Genomic DNA, 21,129 nt, shown 5'->3' with positions numbered 1-21,129 from the left:
GTGTCTGAAAGAAGTGGGTCCTGTCATCAAGGATCACTCTCAGCTTAGCAGGGAAAAGCAAGGAGTATTGGATCCCCTCCTCTCTCAACTCCTTCTTCACCGATAAGAAGGATGCTCTACTCTTCTGAACGTCCTGCGTGTAGTCCGGGAAGATCGTGACATTGCTATTGTCCACCTGGAAGGGACCCTGGGATCTCGCCCTCTGTATCAACAGATCACGGTCCTTATGGTGCAGCAATTTGACCACCATCGGCCGAGGCGGTCGGCCTTTCAGGGGCGGCTTGGCCGGCACTCTATGCGCTCTCTCTAGGGAGAAGAAAGGAGACAGACCCTCCGGCGCCACAACTGTTCAGAACCAGTCCTCCATATAGGACACCGCATCACCCTTCTCAATTTTCTCCGGAAGCCCCACCACCCTCACGTTGTTCCTCCGGTTCCGACTTTCCGCATCCTCCGCCCTTCGCTCCAGGAGTGCCAGACGGCCGATGATATACGTCAGTTTATGTTCCGCGGTGACCACCGCCGGTTTCAGGTCCTGCAGTAGTTGCTCATTCGATTTCACTCTATCAGAGAGCTTCGCGTGATCTGCCCTCAGTAGGCCCAGCCCCGTCGCCACCTGTGCAATGTCCTGATGCAGCGTTTCCTTTGTAGCAGCGATCGCCTCCAGTATGGCGTCAAGGCGCTGGTTCAGCCTCTGTTCTTGCGGCGAGGCCTCCAGTGGGGGCTGAGCATCGCCATCTCGGGCCAAGGCAATCCCTCCATCCTGGCCCTGCGGCGCAGCGAAGCCAGCCTCCAGCGCGGCCATCTTGATTATGAAAGATGCGCCACTCGGGCCGCCTCCGGTGATCACAGTTCACCGTGGTGACTCCACTGTCCGCTCCGTTCCAGGCACCTCCCGGCGCTACCCGCTGGTAGACGATAATGGGGCCAGCAAGCACTGCCAAAGAGCCAGCCTGCCTGTAGTACACTCTCAGTCCCCCTTCTGCGCACAGCCGCCTACCTCTGATCCATGGCCGTAGACTGCTTAGTGCCACCAACACTCACACAGCGCCTCCAGGAACCGCAAGGGCCAGGGCAACAACACAGTGCGCACCTCCAAAAAGGGGCAGGCAGGTGTAGTTCGGGGCTAATCGTGCTCACTGCGCAAACCAGCACCCCGCAGCGTGTTTTGCAGCTTGCTCCGCTCTCTGTCCTCCGATTCTCCAGCCCAATGCCTCGCGACCTCCAGCTGGGCGAACCTCGCCGCCGTTTGCCAAGCACACCGAGCAATCCCAACACCGGCCGCCCCCTGGGGCGTTCAGGGTCCGTGGGAGGTCGAGCCCGAGCCCAATGCGGTGATCGCCTTTCAGTCCGTGGCGTCCGCCGTTCTTCTCAGCTCTCTGCAGCCGGGAGAGCAAGCCCCACTGTTTCTGCCGGTCCCGCCAGCCAGCCCCGCTCCAGCAGCTCCGCCGGCGAGCAGCCCCCGCAGGCTATTATCGCTGTCGCCTGGGAGGGAAGCAGTCAGATGCCAGGCCCTTTCGCCAGGGATCGGGGAAGCGGGAGGGGGAGGGGCACCGCTCTCATGGGACCCCAGCCGCGGAGTGCCTCCGCTGCTCCCGGGTCAGCTCCAACGGTCCTTGCCTCGGACCTCTGTTCCGCTCGCTCTGTCCCGCAGCCTCCAGCACGCCTACTTCACCCAGGAGCGCTGCCTCTATCGCTCCCGAGCCGCCAGCGCCGCCATCTTTCCTTTGTCTGCCGACCGGGTCCTACGAGGCTCCGAGGTCCGGCAATGTGCGTCTTCCGGGGTCCTGGCGGAGTCCAGACTCTCCTCTACGGGTCAGCGACCCCCCACGCCACCGAAGCACGCCTCCAGGGGCACCGAGGGCAAATTTTTCAGGATGAAAGCGGGACTCGGCGCGGAGCTACTCGCTCACGCAGCCATCCCGGTCGGCGCCTTAGCCACGCCCCCCATCAAAGGTTCCCTGTTCTAACTTCTTTCTGTTTCTGGCCTATTTTCTTCCTATATAAGAACACTCTGGGGCAGATTTACAAGCCCCTTGCGCCTCTATTACGCCACTGTTGTGTCACTTATGTGACACAGTGGCGGTGCAAAACCAGCGCCATGCTGCGGGGTATTTACAACGTGACGCATCTGGGAGATGCGCCACGTTGTAAAGCCCTGTGCCAGAAGTAGGCGTTCCTGCGCAGGGGTGGGTGTGGGGGGGGGATGTACTGGTGCAGGAACGCCTCCTAAAAGTGGCTGAGTGAAATCTACAAGATTTCACTCAGTCACTTTTGAGCCCATGCAGCGTCAAAACCCTGCGCCTGCTTGAAGCAGGTGTAAGGATTGACGCAGCATTGTGAAGATAGGGCACTTCAGACCCTTGCTGTAGCTGCTTCGCGCTTGCGACACGCACAGATGCGTCACGCATCTCTCCGTTTTTGCACCATGGTGCACCGTATTGTAAATGCGGGGCATCCATGGTGGCGCAGCTGTGACGCACAATAACTGGCGCATCCCTGCTGATATGCAGGGATGCACCAGTTATTGTAAATCTATCCCTCTGAATTTATTTCTATCGTCCCACTCATCCACTGTCGCCCTCCTACTTATTCAGCTGCCTGTCTCTAACATACCAGGCACAGAGAGGAATAAACTCAGTTAACCCTAATACTTCTGACTTGTGGACTCTTGGCAGCTCACCTGCATTCTGTTTACCTCAGGGTCTGGCTCTCCCCAACAGAGATCCTACTAAAGAAGGCAGGGGGATTGTTACAGGGAAATTCATTTGTGGCCTTTGTAAAACTGAGACCACTTGTAGGACAAGCCGAAAAGAGGCCCGGTTAACTTTCAAAATATGAGCTACCCCATGGGCTACCTGTGCAAAGTATTCTGCCAGAGTTACCTGCAATAAACTGCTTTAAACTTCTCCTTCCTCTTGTCAGCTCCTGACTCCTGTCTCTGCTCCTTCCAGTCCTCAACTCCAACTCCAGGTGACCTTGGTCACTGGTGGAGCTCCCAGTAGAAGACTTTCTGTCCTACCAAATTCTGGCTCCTAAATCAAAAAACATGGAAGACCCAAGGGTGGCTTTCTGGTCTATATTTTGCTCAGTTTAAATATTACTACGAAAGAACTACCACACCTAGACCCAGACCTCCAAATCATCAAGCTGATCAATTGGTCACAGGACAGTAGACCCCCGGTACTATTCTTCAATGTATGTATAGATCCTAAAAGTGTCAAGAAGAAATCCACAACAAAGAAAATAATAGTTACAATATCCAGGCACAAGCAACTCAATCCCACATAGGATATAATAATGACCGGCGAGTTCAGTTTAAATTTATTGTACACCTACTCAACCTCGATTTTAAATTCTGGAACATCCTGACCCAGGTTGTTTCAAAATCCAGGCAACAAGATCTAAAAGGTGAGAAGTTTGGGGCATATTATCAACAACTAGCAATATTTATTGCTAAATAAGCTTAGTGACATTTTTTTTATTGCCGCGCATCACCAGATTTTATCGCAGAGATAATGTGCTATTTGCAACGTTTATCTCTAAAGCGATAAAATTTCCGGCGAAATGCGTGAATATCACTGGAAATCCAGCGATATTCAGGCATTATCGCTAATAGGGACTTAGCCTGAATATCCACCTCCCATTAGATATACAGGCTAAGAACTGGTCTGAGCAGGCGTTAGGTTTTGGAGATATTCGCGCTTGGCGCAAATATTTCCATCGCTACGCCTGCGTTGATAATAGGCGATAGCGATGTTAGCGACTGCTTTTAGACGCTAACAGTTTAGGGACGCCCGCTTTGCATGTCATTAGCGAAAAATATCTCTGACATGCAAAGCGGGCCCTAAACCGCTCGCTATCGCCTACAAGCTGTCGCTAACTGTTGTTAGCGACAGCTTTAATAGGGCAATAACATTTTCGCCATTTAGCGACGGAAACGACCACTAAAGCGGCGATAATCTCATATCGCCCGCCTTGGTAATATGCCCCTTTGTTCTGACACTGGAGTTCCTTAAAATGAGGGTCATCAACGGAAGGTTCCCTGATGATACCCCACCAAACTATGCATACTGGGTCCTTTCTCGCGATCACTAATCGACTACACAATTATTTCAGTGTACCTGATTCCACTGGTCAAACACTTCTCAATAAAATATACCACATGCAGCGATCATTGGTTTCATCTTTTCCTGATCGGGATAGCTACATGCATACACAAACAAGCCCACCCAGAAGTCAGCTCCACCACTACGATAAACCTGAACTGACCTTGCATCATAGGCAAAAACATTAATGACGAAATTCATTAGCACTACCAAACATTATACTGCCACCTGGTTAGGCTTCCGAGAAGTTTTTCTACATCTACAATACGAAAGCTCGCAAGTCTGGAAAAGACCAAAGGCCCAGCTCTTAAAACGGTGCATACAACTGAAACGACCAAAAGCCCAGCTCTTAAAACGGTGCATACACCTGAAACGACCAAAAGCCCAGCTCTTAAAACGGTGCATACAACTGAAACGACCAAAAGCCCAGCTCTTAAAACGGTGCATACAACTGAAAAGGCCAAAAGCCCAGCTTTTAAAACGGTACATACACCTGAAACGACAAAAAGCCCAGCTCTTAAAACGGTGCATACAACTGAAACGACCAAAAGCCCAGCTCTTAAAACGGTGCATACACCTGAAACGACCAAAAGCCCAGCTCTTAAAACGGTGCATACAACTGAAACGACCAAAAGCCCAGCTCTTAAAACGGTGCATACAACTGAAAAGACCAAAAGCCCAGCTTTTAAAACGGTACATACACCTGAAACGACAAAAAGCCCAGCTCTTAAAACGGTGCATACAACTGAAACGACCAAAAGCCCAGCTCTTAAAACGGTACATACATCTGAAAAGACCAAAAGCCCAGCTCTTAAAACGGTGCATACAACTGAAACGACCAAAAGCCCAGCTCTTAAAACGGTGCATACAACTGAAAAGACCAAAAGCCCAGCTTTTAAAACGGTACATACACCTGAAACGACAAAAAGCCCAGCTCTTAAAACGGTGCATACAACTGAAACGACCAAAAGCCCAGCTCTTAAAACGGTACATACATCTGAAAAGACCAAAAGCCCAGCTCTTAAAACGGTGCATACAACTGAAACGACCAAAAGCCCAGCTCTTAAAACGGTGCATACAACTGAAAAGACCAAAAGCCCAGCTTTTAAAACGGTACATACACCTGAAAAGACCAAAAGCCCAGCTCTTAAAACGGTGCATACAACTGAAAAGACCAAAAGCCCAGCTCTTAAAACGGTGCATACAACTGAAAAGACCAAACGCCCAGCTCTTAAAACGGTGCATACAACTGAAAAGACCAAAAGCCCAGCTCTTAAAACGGTACATACATTTGAAAAGGGAGCAAAAGAAATTAGCAAGGCAACTGAACAAGCACCCCTCCAGCAGTCTGCTATTGGTACGTCTAAAAGTGCTCACGGAAGCATACAAAAACTAGCTATGGAAAGATAAAAAAACAGCGGGGGAGACCTTGACAGCTCAAATGACAATTTTGAATATGGACAAGGCTGACCATGGATTTTTTATTAACTGCAATACTACTGTGGAGGGTGTGTGGAGGGCACTTACTAGTACACAAACTTAGAACACAACTGTGTGCAAATGGGTTAATGGTATGCCTTCCTGCACATAAACAATTCCTCAATTGACCAATTTCCTCAATGCAGGCACCCTTGCTCTATGGTGCAAGGGTGCCTGCATTTGCGCCAGGCAGCTGAGTTTGTGCCAGCGTCAGGGAAATCGCAGGATGGGCCGCACTATTGTAAATAAGGCACATCCCTGCATTTTCAGAATTGTGGAGCGCGGCATTAGCAACTTTTGCTTAATGCCATGCTTCGCCATTCACTTGTAAATATGCCCTCTAGTTTAGTGCACTGACGCTTGAATGTAAAAGAAAGGTTTTTGTAGTCTTGTAGGATCCCACCAAATATATTGTTGAAGTGGTGTCTATGCTTTTGGTTTACTAACAGTCCCTAAACTGGGATCCAGGGACGCCATGGTGATCTTTCTTCTCAAAACCACACACACAAACTGTGCTAATAAAAAGGCGATTTAACAGAAATTAAGGTTTATTCCAAAAAGTGCACCCTGTTTCCCAACTCACCTAAAATAACCACAAAGAATATGATTAAAACCACACAAATAACTGCATGTTATGAACAGTAATAAAGTAAACATTTCTACCATGATTAAAATGTTATCCAAGAACAACCTAAAACCTACTTCGGTGTGCTATGCTAGGAGAGCATGGAGTAGAATAACTTGCATCTGGATTTTCTTAGGGAGAATGAGTGCATGGCATACGAGTTTACAGCAACATAATGTAATAATTGGGAGTCAGGGAGGCCCTGTTCCCTGTGAAAGGCAAACAAGTGTGGAATAAGCATCAGCTCCTCCAGGGCTCGGGTTCGATATTAGTTTTCAGGACAAAGTACAATACGGCCGCATCTCTGGCAAGCAGGTTCATCTCTGGAAGTGTCTAGCTCAATAATCTGAGAAAAAGTACCTCTCCTGACAAGTGATCAAGTGGCAGTTCTTTTATGCGATATAATATCTCAGATGGAATTTACAACATCACTCTGGGAATTTGTGTTTTAGCCAATGAAAGCAAAATGACACATTATTTTAAACAAATAGGGTACACATGTGACAATTCAGACTACAGTATTGTGGTTATTGGTCTTATATGACCTTGAAATTGAGAGAACAAGGCACTTGTTCCAGACTGATGTTGCATTAGGTGTCTTGTTGATGACTTGACACCTTCATAGGTTCTTGGAAAGGTAAGAACAGACAGCATCTGCTTCAAAAGAAGACATGATGATGATTTTGTAAAAATACAGAAGATTGATCCTTGGCCTACTTAAAATCAGCCTTCTAGTCCTTAGGGAAGTTCGGCAGGCCACAGCCGTGTTACATGAGCATGGTGGGTCCTTGCCTCTCTTGAGATTGGTAGGGCACAAGGCATGGTGACCCTGTCTCCCCATTGCTCTTTGCTCACTCAGTGGAGCCATTAGTGGAACAGATACAAAATAATCCAGCCTTTGGTGGGGTGTTAATTGGATGGCACTTTATCATTTGAATATAGCAATCAGCAACCTTTAGTAATATTACAAACAAGTTTTGCGCTGAAATCTGAAAATTAATGAGCAAATAATGGATTATGTGCCAAAGAGGGGAACCCATAATGATGCATAACATTCCTCAAATGTAGAATGGCATGATTGCAGTCGCCCTCAACATAAGGCATTTTGACCAATGACAATCACTTTATCACCTCTTTTCTCATCCTTTTCCTCACTTGCGGCCGGATGTATCAAAGGGATTTGCCCATTCTGTGTCTATGGAGAAATGTGTTGATAAATATGGCCCTTAATACAGATTTTCTCATGCAAAATTTTTCATGAAGTATGTAGTTATTTTAAGGGGAGTTAGGTGACTTCCCATGTGTAACAATCCCCAAAAACACATTCTTTGACTTGTTCTTGGGATTTCCGAATGCAAATCTTTGCTCCTAAGTGTATGCAAAGTTTTGTGATAGAGGTCCTTAGTCAATATGCTGGCACAGATACCTCTTGGCAAATCATTTTAATGCAGAGTTCCTATTTATCAATTTTACCATAATGCCCCATGTGTACTGGGTTTTAGTTGTTCAAGTCTCGGTTGTTCAGGGTGCCAGCTGCTCTGGGAGGTAATACCACACCTTGCAAATACCAACACCTCCTGGTGCAGTATTTGCCTGGTGCAGCATTTCCTCCCCAGCTTAGCAGACCAACGAGGGGATAACATGGGCGTATTGCGTGTTTCCCTTCATTCGAGCAGCAAAATGTGTCCCAGTTTAACAAAGAAATCACGCAACACAGCTGTCTTGCTCTCTCCCTGCACTAGTGCACTTTAAGCTGCCACGCACCAAAGCAGACTCTATGGCACCATAGTGCAATGGTGTCTGCGTTGTGGTAAGCATAGTTTTTGTAGTGGAAGGCGTACTTTCCTGCACCAAAAATATGCTATAAGATGCTCCTTATTATTATGTGTGCTTTACAGTGCAGAACACATGCAAAGAGGGAAAAACAAAGAGAAATGGAAACTTTTCTCCTCGTTATACCTGCGAGGAGGCATAGGATTTGGGCGTGAATCTCTCACTAAAATTATTTAGAGATAGGGATTTTCATAAAAACTTATGGGTGGATGCATGAGAACATCCAGTGACCACTGAACGCGAGTCAGTACAACGCATACCGTTACATCGCGGTTGTTACAACGACTGTGATGTTACCACGATATGCCATTACAACGCAAGTTTTTACACCGACTTGCGCTAGATGGCGTGCTAACATTAGAAAAGTGTAATTTACTATTCCAACTCCAGTCCACATAACAGTAGGGAAGGTGTTGGGATAGTAAACTACACTAGTTGTAATGTTAGCATGCCATCTAGCACAGTCGATGTAAAGACTTTTGCTGTAATGGCATAGCGTGGTAACATCGCGGTCGTTAAAACAACTGCGATGTAACAGCATCGTTGTGTACTGACCACGAGGTAAAGGATGTTTCCCCCCGTAACGCCCAGCAATATGCGCTGGGTTAGCAGGACACCCTCGCGCCGCACGGCTACCAGCTGTGTGTGTGCCCCCGCCTCGCTGCTGCCCGCAGCCACGTTGTGCCTGCCTCGTTGATCCCTGCCCCCCTCCGCCATATTTGCGTGTTTGCGTGTTTGCATGTGCCTGAATAATCGTTTTCTCCCTATTTGCTTTTATTTGCCTCTCTACTGTTGTCCCTGTTGTCCCCTTGCACGTTGCTGTATTAGGCTTTTGTTTTCTGTTACCCAGTCCCCATGTGCCTGCCCGCCCCGCTCCCCGCTTCCCGCCGCCGTCCAAGCGGACACGCCCCCTTTTTGTTTTGTGCCCTCCCCGCTCCCGCCTCCCAGCTGCTCCTCCCTCCCTCCCACTTCGCCATAAATGGCGACCGCGCGTACGCGCAGCGGGCACGCCGATTGTGCGCCGAAGGCGCGTCAAAGGCAAGCCCGTCTGCCCCCATCCGCGCCTGGACCGCGCCCAGTGCCAGGACCCCAGGCCCCCACCGACGCAAGACGACCCGACAAACCTGTGACGCCGCCGCCCTCAACGCACTCAATACCGGCCAGATGCCCACCGGCTGCACGGCCGCCCCGAAACGTTTCCACGGACCCTTCACCTGCACAACCTGCAAGTTCACCTGCCTCCAAACAGGCACCACACCCGCCAAGCCAAACTCCAGCAGCGACCTCAAGTGCATCCTGCTCAACTCCCCGCTCCGTCCACAGACACGCCGTCGAACTCTGGAACCTGCTCGACACAACCTCACCAGACATCGCCTACCTCACTGAAACATGGATGAACGCCTCCTCAGCCCCCGACATCGCCATTGCCATCCCGGATGGATACAAAATCATCAGGAGGGACCGCGTCAACCAGACCGGAGGAGGAATCGCCATCGTCCACAAGAACCCCATCCGCATCATGACCGACGCTGACGACACCTTCACCGCCGCCGAACACCTCCACTTCCAGATTCACACCAACCCAAAGACGACCCTCAGAGGCACCCTCATCTACAGACCTCCGGGACCACGCGCACAATTCAGCGAAGACATCACGGACTTCATCAGCCCACACGCCCTCCCATCCGCCGACTACATCCTCCTAGGAGACCTCAACTTCCACCTGGAGAACAGCAAGGACCGCAACACCGTCACCCTGCTGGACAACCTCGCCACACTCGGACTCAAGCAACTGGTCAACACCCCCACCCACTACGCCGGCCACACACTTGATCCCGTCTTCTCATCCAGCAAGCACATCGCCTTCAGCCACTCCACCGGACTTCACTGGACCGACCACAGCTGCGTCCACTTCAGCTTCAGAAGAACCACAACCCACCACCACCCGCAACAGGCTCCTCACAGAAGCTGGAGCAAGATCACCGCCGACCAGCTCACCACCTCCCTCAGCCAAAACCCACCGGCCAGCACACCGGACCCCAACGAAGCGGCCCGCAACTTCACGCAGTGGCTGACCACCTGCGCCGACGACCTCGCACCACTGAAGAACCCTCCCAGCAAACCCAGAAGCAAGAAGGCCCCCTGGTTCACCGAAGAACTCAAGGACTCCAAGAAGGCCTGCCGCACCCTCGAGAAAGCCTGGCTCCTCGACCGGACCACTGACAACATGACCGCCCTCAAACTCGCGACCCGCAAGCACCACCAGCTTATCCGCACCACCAAGAAGAAATCACTTAAGGACCGACTGGACAACAACCCCCACGACAGCAAGGAACTCTTCAGCATCGTCAAGGAGTTCTCCAACCCCAGCACCGGCAACATCGACATCACCCCTTCACAAGATCTCTGCGAGTCCCTCGCCTCATTCTTCCACCGCAAGATTGCCGACATCCACAACAGCTTCGGCGCACCATCCACGCACCCAACCATCGAACCAACGCACCCCACGCCACCCTCCGCACCTGGACCACGGTGACCACCGAAGACACAGCCCGCGCAATGAACACCATCCACTCCGGATCCCCGACTGACCCCTGCCCCCACCACGTCTTCAACAAGGCCGACTCCACCATCGCACCCCAACTCCGAGACGTCATCAACACCTCCTTCGACACCACCACCTTCCCGGAGAGCTGGAAGCATGCCGAGCTCAGCGCCCTACTGAAGAAACCAACAGCGGACCCCACCGGCCTCAAAAACCTCCGACCCATCTCCCTCCCCCCTTTTCCTGCCAAAGTCATAGAGAAGATCGCCAACAGACAACTTGCCGCCTTCCTCGAGACGAATGGATCCCTAGACCCCTCGCAGTCCGGTTTCAGAGCCAACCACAGCACCGAGACCGCCCTCATAGCAGCCACCGACGACATCTGAGCCCTGCTCGACAACGGGGAAACAGCAGCACTCATCCTCCTGGACCTCTCCGCAGCGTTCGACACGGTCTGCCACCGCACCCTAGTCCAACGCCTCTGCAACACCGGCATCCAAGGGAAGCCACTGAAGTGGATCATCTCGTTCCTCGCCGGAAAAACACAGAGAGTCCGCCTCCCCCCATTTCGATCCGAGGCCACTGAAGTCATCTGCGGCGTCCCACAAGGATCATCACTCAGCCCCACGCTCTTCAATGTCTACATGAGACCTCTCGCCACCATCGCACGCCAACACAACCTCAACATCATCTCCTACGCGGACGACACCCAGCTGATCCGCTCCCTCACCAGAGACCCCGACACCGCCAGAACCAGCCTCCACGAAGGGATGAAAGACGTCGCTGAGTGGATGAAGAACAGCCGCCTGAAACTGAACTCAGACAAGATGGAAGTCCTCATCCTGGGACCATCACCCTCCGCCTGGGACGACTCCTGGTGGCTCCCAGCCCTGGGCACCGCCCCCAAGCCTACAGACCACGCACGCAACCTGGGCTTCATCCTGGACTCCTCCCTCTCGATGACCAGACAAGTCAACGCCGTCTCCTCTTCATGCTTTCACACCCTCTGCATGCTCCGCAAGATCTTCCTATGGATCCCGACCGAAACCAGGAAGACAGTCACCCAGGCCCTCGTCACCAGCCAACTGGACTATGGAAACACCCTCTACGCCGGAACCACAGCCAAGCTACAGAAAAGACTCCAACGCATCCCGAACGCCTCCGCCCGACTCATTCTGGACATCTCCCTACTCAACCACATCTCCGGCCACCTGAGGGACCTGCACTGGCTCCCCGTCAGCAAGAGGATCACGTTCAGGCTCCTCACCCACGCACACAAGTCTCTCCACGACCTGGGCCCCAAGTACCTCAACGACCGCCTGACCTTCCACACACCCACCCGCCAGCTACGGTCTGCCAGCCTCGCCCTCGCCACCGTACCACGCATACGAAGAGCCACCGCTGGAGGCAGATCCTTCTCCTACCTGGCGGCCAAGACATGGAACTCCCTCCCCACCCACCTCCGCCTGACCCAGGACCACCTCTCCTTCAGGAGGCAACTGAAGACCTGACTGTTCGAGCAGTAGCGGACCCCTTCCCCAAGCGCCTTGAGACCCTTCCGGGTGAGTAGCGCGCTATACAAGTGTCATGATTGATTGATTGACTGGGTTGGTAATACCAACACAACACTTTGTGTTGGGTTTGTGTTCAAACAGTAACGCAAGCCTGACGCAAAGTTGTTTTAAAAAAAAAATCTGGGCCCTGATATTTTCAATTCACATATTTTGCCAGGATTTACACTGCAAATGCGTGTAGAGAAAAAGAGTGGTATTGCTGTACTATCCATAATCCCATCTAGAAAGACCACTCAATTCGTTACATGTTAGGCATCACAGTTGAACCCATTAAGGTGCGTGGGGGTGGTCCCAAGCTCATGGCTCTTGGTGAGCAGCATTGTGCAAGATAAGCATGATTCAATAACTCATTATTTTTCTGTTAAGATATTTTGCCATAAACTGTCACATTGATTTGTTGCTGTTGATTCTTCATGTTAAGCCAGCAAGGTAGCTCAGTGAGTTACATGAAATGAAATGAAATGAAATGAAATGAAAATGGGATTTATAGAGCGCTGCAGTTGCCCTGAGGCATCCACGCACTGGAAAATCTTACCTCTGACATCTTACCTCTGACATCCACAGTGATCTAGGTGATGGGATCTAATCTCAGCCTTCCACATTGCAAGGATTGTACATTAAGTATTATGCTAGAGGTTGATTTTGTGTGGTCCCCTCTGGTACACACTGTAGTTACTGCTCTAGAAGGTGTGTGTCTGGCAGTGGGCTACCTCCATTCCTGGTGGACCGGATCTTGACACAGATGCTGTCTGCAGCATGAGTTTTGACCTGCCTCAGCAGCAGTCAGTACAATACTCAGGTGTTGAACTCACTGCAGTTGATGCAGGTCACAGGTTTGCAGCTCACGATGGTGGAGGCTCACCAAGCTACTTGAGGAGGCCGCCTTCTGAGAGAAGAATGTCTCTTCAGCTACCAGTGAGTCTCACTGATTCCCACTTTAACCCCTGAGTAAGTTATATGGGTTGAGCTGATGTACTACAAACACTGAAACCTGAGGGTGCGTGTAGAAAAGCCTCACCCCTGGACTAAAGCAAATCACAGCCCTCTTTGGAACTGCTGGAACAGCCGGCTGCTAAGATAAGAGAACACTGGGGGAAGCAGCCTTGACTGCAGTCTGCAAAAATGGATATGGAATGATATCCCAGGTGTCCTTCGACATCACGTCTTGTTAATAGAACCGGTCCCTGAGCTGGTACTATGCAAGAGTCTGAGTTGCTGGCCGTAAAAAGAGTTATCAGAAGGCCAGCTGTTGAGTAACAGGGTCCAATTGCTGAAATGGGTGATATTTGTCCAGTGGACTAGCTATAGAGGAGCGTGCGTCTGCCCAGGGATCCACGCATTAGGTAGTCAATGTCTGGGATTCATGGCCAAACCGCGAGGAGCTAGAGACTAACATAAACCCTCAGTCCATGCAGGAACCCGGAGAGGAAGCAGAGTGAAGGCACAAGAAACAGTGTCTCCTCCTTCAGTTGAGACACTTAGGGTGCACAAACAGAAGATGACATGCCACAAGGAACCCCCCTTCTTCTTTGGTTTATTGGGGTGATGGTGTGTCAGCAGTAGATGAAGTGCTACAAGGCACCTTCTTCCCTTGAGTTGACTGGTTTCATGGCATACAAGCGGTAGAATACATGCTCTAAGGCACCTTCTTCTCCTTGAGTTAACTGGCTTTCTGGTGCACATCCCTTGGATTGTATAACATGACTTCCAATGTTCTCTTTCTTCCACGTAGATGACTTTCTACGACGTTTCACCTCTGGAGGACATGATCCTGGTTGTCCGCTTTTACCTTTGGCCTAGTGGAAGCACAGCCGGCGCACCATGGGAGGCGGGGCAGAGAACGGAGCCACAATTGGCCAGCGAGGAATGGGCTGTGGCCTTCGCTGTACTTCGACTGACGAAGCCCATACCATCACCACCAGGTATGACGTGCTCCTGGTTGATGGATGTATCATAGTTCAAGCGGCCTGTTCACCCGTATTACCAGTGTTTATAAATGTACCTCCATGCCAATGCCTCTAGCTTGTTCTCCCCTTTGGCCAGCCCTGATGTAACATTCTGCCTGTTAGTTCGTTTTACACTGCTCATTTAAGGTGAATGTAACTCTAATTAGGTTCACAAAGCAGATGGTTTGAAGTCTTTTAGTCAGTTAAGCGTTGATTTCTGCATAGAGTGCATTGCTGTAGTTCAGCTTGCTGGTAAGGAGGGCTTGGTTGATGGTTCTGTGAGTGTTGATGGGGAGCCATTTGAAAATCTTCTTGAATATCTTGAGTGTGTGTAAGCAGGAAACAGAGATTCCCTGCACTTGGCCCAGCATGGTGGGGTGGTTGTTGATTAGTATTCCAAGGTACTTTGTGTGGGTTGCCTGGAGGGGTGTGGGTCTGAGTTCAACAACCACCAAGTGGAGTCCCAAAGCGAGAAGTCTTTGCTGAAGATCACTAATACCCTCTTGTCTGTGTTCAGCTTGAAGCAGTTGGTTTTCATCCATCGGGGGATTTCGGTCACAAAGACAGAGAAATTGGTCTGAGTGTCTGCGGTGTTGTCAGAGTGGGAGAGTCTGCCTCCTTCCACCTCTAGTGCCCAGTGCCTGGACCCTAGTACTGCCCCCTATCACTACTCCACTGTTGCTCTCCACTTCCTGAACCCCAGTCGCATATTCCAGCTCTGCTGCCACACCTCACTTCCCACCACTGAATGTTCGCTCTCCTGTGCCACCTGCTATTTCACATGCACCCTCCCACACCCACCGGCCTCCATCCACGCACCTCACCTACCCAATACATTAAACGCACAAGACCACACACACCCGTTCCCCACTGCATCACACCTCTCACTGTCCTGCATACTACTCAAAACGCATTCTCCCCACTAGATGTGCCACTAAAATTTAGGATCCGCCACACGACTCCTGACCAGACCTGCTCTTCCTGACTAAAATCTGGCTGGCTCTTTCGACATACCCCTTCTTTACCATGACAACCAGCCCTCAGATAAGAGATTGCTAAGCATGACAAAGAGAAGAGAACAGGAGGCGAAACTAATGCTTCACCACCTCAGAAAGCACCATCAGCAGCATGGAACACTATCGCCAAATCTTCGCAATGAGACAGGAACAAAATCTCGGAAGCATCCTGGTCTTCCAAAATCCTACACCTTGACATAACAACCTCCTCAAATCCCTCTCCAACTTCAACCTCTTTATCACTGCCTGAAAGGTATAATTTGTGATGAGCAAAGCTAGACCTGGCCCTGTCTGCAGGGTCACCCCTGGTTTTTACTTTCCTCTGCCTTGTTTTTGTTGGCTTTGAGGACTTTTGCCCTGCTAAAATGTGGTAAAGCGCTTATTCACTCGCCTTTAAACATGGTTAAATTGGCCTACCCCTGATTGACACATTCAAACTTACTTCTAAACCCCTAGTATATGGTCCTACATCTACCCACGCCCTGTAATTTAAATGCTACTAGTGGACTGCAGCACTCTATGTGTCACGCACTAAAGAAGCCTTTTTAAAACATGTCTTAGGCCAGCCATTGCTGACTGTAGTGCAGTTTTAAAAGGCCATTCTGACTTGGCAAAATAAACCGATTATCAGGCCTAAACCTTCCATGTTAAAACTTATAAGTTACCCTCAAGTTGGTCCTAACCACCCCTCGGGCAGTGTAGGGCATGTGGGTTTAAGTTTTACATGTCCTGGAAGTGAACAACTCATAAAGTCGATTTTTCCTGTTGTAAGACTACCTCTCCCAAATACTAACACTGGGTGAAGATATTACATTTAATAAGAGCTAACCAGGTTGGGAGCAATGAGAGAAATCCTGTTTACACTAAAATTATTTAACATTTAAAAGCCTCGCTGATGGTGCAGTTGGATTTAAATTTACAATTTTAGAAAAGTCACTTTTAGAAAGGTGGCATTTTTTTGCCCAAACCAAATATGCCTCTCTCCCAGGTTCCTGGGTCACATAACTGTGAATGGCTTTCCTGTTGTGGGTTGTGAAATGCTTTGAGACACGAAGGGCCCGATTCACAGAACTAACTTAAGACAAAATCCTAAACAAATTCACAGAAGTTAGGATTTTGTCTTAAGTTTGTCTTAAAACAGACTTAAGACAGACTTAAGTTAGGATTTTGTCTAAGTCGGTCTTAAATCAGTCTTAAGACAAACTTAAGACATAATCCTAACTTTTGTCTTAAGTTAGTTCTGTGAATTGGGCCCGGGACAGTGTGACCAGACAACTGTGAGTTGCACTTTGTGCTTCTTGGTGCTGCTTTCACATAAAAACATTTAACACAAATTCATCTGATTCTACTGATTATATTTTGGCTTTTTTGGTATAATTGTATTTATTAAAATGTACTCTGTTTTTCTAAATTAGCTTGGGATGTTTCTCGTGCTGTGTTCTCACAGTGGGTTAAGCACAAGTTAATATTGTGACTTTTGTGGTTCATCCTGACAAGGATGGTGGTTGGTGCTTGAGTAGGGCTTCAACTCCTCTAGACCAGTAGCAGAACTTATTTCAACCAGTGTGGCTTTGATTGAGGGCTACTTGGCCTATGTATTGTATGTTTCAAGTCAGTCTCTTCCTATAGCAGATACTTTGTGTGCTGGAAAGTTCCATCAGTGTTCTCCAGGTTTACAGCGTTCTTTGACTTACTGAATTTGATGTGTGCAAAATGATTTCACTATGGGTATGCGCTTTTATTCTTTAAGAAGAACTTGCTAAGACAAAACCATACCAACACAAATGATTCAGTGATCATTTAAGATTTAAATTTATGTTCTGTTTGGAGTTTGTTTTAAATTTCAGTTGACCAGTTAATTGTCTTAAATCTTAGATGCCATGGAAAACAGTTATCGAAGAGTGGATTGGAACACGGGGGTCCACAACCTGACCCTCTATCATGCTCCTGTGCCGCCTCCTCTCAATTTCTCTGTGCTGGTAAGTACTGATTGTACCCATGGTTTTAGGCTGGATCTAGAGGCCTACCAGGGACCAGAGCCACCTCCTGAATCTACCTGTTGAAAAGCTTTGCTTATGAGCTAAACTGTCTGATCTAGTTCCCAGCATGGCTTACTCCTCTGGATATCCAGAGGATATCCAGTGGAGAAGTGTGGCTCAGGGGTTAGAGGCGGCAGACCCGGAATCTGAGATCGGTCCTGGACCAGGGTTCAATTCCCCGCCCCGGCGGGTCTTGGGCAAAAAATTCCACGGACTCGATAATTCTCGTCCCGGTGCCTCCTCGACTCACGGGTTCACACTCTGCGACTCTGGGCAATAGCTTGCTTAATCTCCACAACGGCCCCTCGCGGCGGGATGCCTGGCTTTCACCCTGTGGACACCCTGTCGGGGCTTCTCACAGGGGAATACCAGGACGGGTTCCCTAGGCAAGCGCCAGGATGCCCTTTGTGGTGACAGGTTGCGCTATATAAGTATACCTACATTTACATTTACATTTACATATCCCTGTTGACCATCATTGCAGATACAGTACAGCAGAAAATGGTCACAGTGGAGATACGTTTTGCATGATACAAAATTGAATCATTCAAACATCACCATGACAAATCAAATAAATGCAATTTATTCTCTAATGATCACATGATTCTAGAGCACAGCATGATTTTCTGTATATTTGGTTAACGATTCAATTTTTTATCATGCAAAATTTATCTCCACTGTGACCATTTGTTGCTGTACTGTACTCTACCCGGGTCCAGTGTTGTTTCGGGTTACCCCATTATTACATAACCCCCCATCACTGCTGATAGGCTGTACTGGCTGATCTAGATTTCCCCAGTCGTTGTAGCTCCCTTTGATCTCTGTGTATGGGCCACTAATGCTGATTGGTTGCACTGCCTCATCTAGATCTCTCCATGACCCAGTAGCTCCTGGTGGTTACTAGATCTCCCTAACGAGTTAAATGCAAATGCTTGATGAAAGGGTTTCAATGGTTTTGCATTTGACTCGTGAGGGACATCTAGTAACGACTAGTGGAACTGTAGCTTGATTTAAGAATAATTTCAATGCTTTGCATTTGACTCGTGAGTGACATCTAGTAACAACTAGGTTAACTACAGCTCTTTGTAGAATTATTTTGATATTGGATACTATAATATTCACTGCCCACTGCTAATCTTGTCCCATAATGCTTTGCAAAATGCTTTGTTTTTTTGCCAATAACTGTGCTTGGGGTGGTCCTAAAATGATGGGATCACCACTGAAGTTCAACAAAATGTGCTTTTTGTTCATGCTCTTTGTGTTCAAGGCATCTGCTTGGTGCTGTTAAGCATGTAAAATTGGTTTTTCAAAGCATTAGAGAATATTCTTTATTTAGATGCTACGGCAAGGCTATTTGTGTGAGTCTAGCATAGGTTTTATACTGGAAGGGTGCCTTTCCAGTACAAAATGCAATGTTAAGCCTGAATTTACAATCCTTCTTACAGCACACATGCAAATTCGGAAAAAAGGACAAAGGAAAGCATTTTGATGTAGCCAGGGTGCCTGTGTTGAAGTGAGGATTGTTTTTGTGCATGAAGGGACACCATTCTTATCAATCTAGGCGTGCTGCAGAATGTAGCACGCATATAAAGAGGGAAAAATGAGGAGAAATAAAAGTATTTCTCTGCGTTTCGCCTCTCCCTTGTAAATCTGGGAATGTTTCCGATTTCATGGGTGTTGTGTGGGAACATCCACATCAGAACCCATGGAACACCCCTGTCACGCAATGTTGTGCGTGAAAGGGGCACGTATGTAAAAAAGCCATGAAAAGCGATATAAAGTGGCTTTGTGTGGCCTTGTAAATATGAGGTGGCACATTGTGTCACTGGAGAGTCAGAAAAGTGTCACAAAGGCGGCACAAAAATGCCACTAGGGCCTCGTAAATGAGGCCCATTGTCTGTAAGGAATGATGCTGCTGCTGGGTGCTCCTGGGTTCAGCTAGTCTCAAAGTTCTGGAGATAACAGAACATGTTTACGGCGAAGTAGCAGAGCGCGGCGTTAGCCTCCTGGGCTTAACGCGACGCTCCGCCACTTCAGAAAAGCAGGGCTTCGCTATATTTACAACAATATGGTGCAGCCCTGTGTTTCCCCCTGCGCTAGTGCTAAATTTAGCTGCTTAGCGCCAATGCAGGCACCCTTGCACCAGAGTGCAAGGGTGTCTGCGTTGAGGGGAAGATTTTGTATGTGCAGGAAGGTGTCCCTTCCTGCACATAAAAAATCCTTAAATGGCGCTGTGTAACTTTTATATGTGCTGTTTAATGCAGCAAACATAGAAGTTGCAAAACGTCATTTTTTTCATTGTTTATGTGCAGGAAGACACACCTTCCTGCACATAAACAATAAATGGCATTTTGCTGTTTCTATGTGGGCTGCACAACGCAGCACACACAGAAACAGCAAACAAGCATTTGCAATGCAATAGGTCTCGCATTTGCGAGAGTCGGAGCTATTGACATTGTAAATGACAATGACTTTTATTTTTGTTTTTGTTTTTAAAACATAAATAAAAGGCATTGTCATTTGCTATGTCTATAGCTCAAACTTGCATAAATGCGAGACCTATTGCATTGCAAATGCTTGTTTTCTCTTGTTATAAAACATTAGCCTTGGTGGGTGGGTTTTCCCCCCAAAAAGTTTAAAAGTTTCAGCAAAAATGAGACTCGCCGACTAAAGTCAATTATTCTAGCGAGAGAGTAGGCAATAATATAGAAGAGACATGGGCATAGAAAAAGGACACAATTTTCATGTACCCAGAAGCTTCTTACTATATTTAGGTTTGTCCACCGACCATTTTCGAGATCAGTATTTTCCTTTGAAAGCAATGAAACCAACGTAGATTGGCATGTAATGCTATACTTCTGTAGCTGATATACACCATAATGCCACTACTGTGTGCAAAATATTAAATAAATGTAACTTCACAGGCACCTTAACACTTCTACTTGTGACTAAAAATCTGGCGTCCATAGTTCAGGAAGTAGAGGCGCTGGAAGGGCGTGTAGGATGAGAAACGGGAAAACACTTCACCAGCACACATGCGCAGACCACACAAAGAGCCTGCAATCAGAGAAAAAAAGTCGCAAGCTTCATTGTAAGACTGTATGCGCGACTCCGATGATAGCGAGAGCGCGTGCGCACAAATTAAGGTAGTGACATATGCACAGGTACGAGTTGCGTTTAAGAGTTCACGCGCGTGCGTAGTTATACAGTTTGGCTTTTGAGCTTGCTCGCTGTTCTCAGTTGGTGCACGAGCTGCTGTACCCGCTCTTTGGTTGGCTCAGAGTGGTGGCGAGCGCCCGGGAGAGAGGGAGAAAGGAGCGCGAGAGCCCAAGGCAATGGCGGCGGCAGAAGAGCGAGGGAGATGTTTTTCTATAGTGCGGACTTAACCCGAAGGTTCACAATAGGAACAGTAGTGCTACATGAAGCAAAAAGTACAAGTGAGCATGTTACAAAAGCAAACGTTACGTTACATGAGGCAATAGTCACAATTGTGCAAGTATCAAGAGCAAACAAAATACAAGAGGTAGTAAACGATATGTTACTAGAGGAAACAAGCTTCTCTGCATTGCTGTGTGGGGGGTGGGGAGGTGGGCGGGGGAGCAGCAGGCAGATGCGAGTGGAGCACATTTCAATGAAGTCTGGTGCGAGGCGTGGGGGGCAGGGGGAGGGGGAGCAGGCATATGGGGTGTGAATGAGGCCCAGCACGCACCTGGGGAAGCTTCATGCTCCAGTACACAACATGCATTTTAGGAAGTCCGGCTTGTTCAGAGAGTTTGTTCTAACACAATAGGTTTTGAGTAATGAATTACTCGTCCTAAAAAGAGGAGAAATAAAGCATTTCTCCTTGTTTCCCCTCTTTAAGACCATGTTTTCCGTAGTCTTAATTGTGCTGCTGCCTCTTATTTACGCCACCCTTGTAAATATGGGGCAACGTCAAAATTAATAGTTGTTGCAGTGGAACGC

The 21,129-nt window shown here is 48.6% G+C and overlaps 1 protein-coding gene across 1 annotated transcript in view; it reads left to right on the top strand.

Annotated features, from left to right (window-relative positions):
* The window catches only part of LOC147736415 (uncharacterized), a 465,378-nt gene that overhangs the window by 261,488 nt on the left and 182,761 nt on the right, over positions 1–21,129 (top strand). Inside the window, exons 18-19 of the mRNA XM_086953155.1 lie at positions 13,898–14,087; positions 17,003–17,106. Coding sequence (XP_086809281.1) covers positions 13,898–14,087; positions 17,003–17,106 — 294 coding nt within the window. The remainder of the gene's footprint in view (positions 1–13,897; positions 14,088–17,002; positions 17,107–21,129) is intronic.

This window comes from Lissotriton vulgaris, chromosome 1_2, assembly GCF_964263255.1.
Source record: "Lissotriton vulgaris chromosome 1_2, aLisVul1.2, whole genome shotgun sequence".
In the NCBI taxonomy this organism is placed as follows: Eukaryota; Metazoa; Chordata; class Amphibia; order Caudata; family Salamandridae; genus Lissotriton; species Lissotriton vulgaris.
This window is presented reverse-complemented; position numbering and strand designations above follow the sequence as displayed.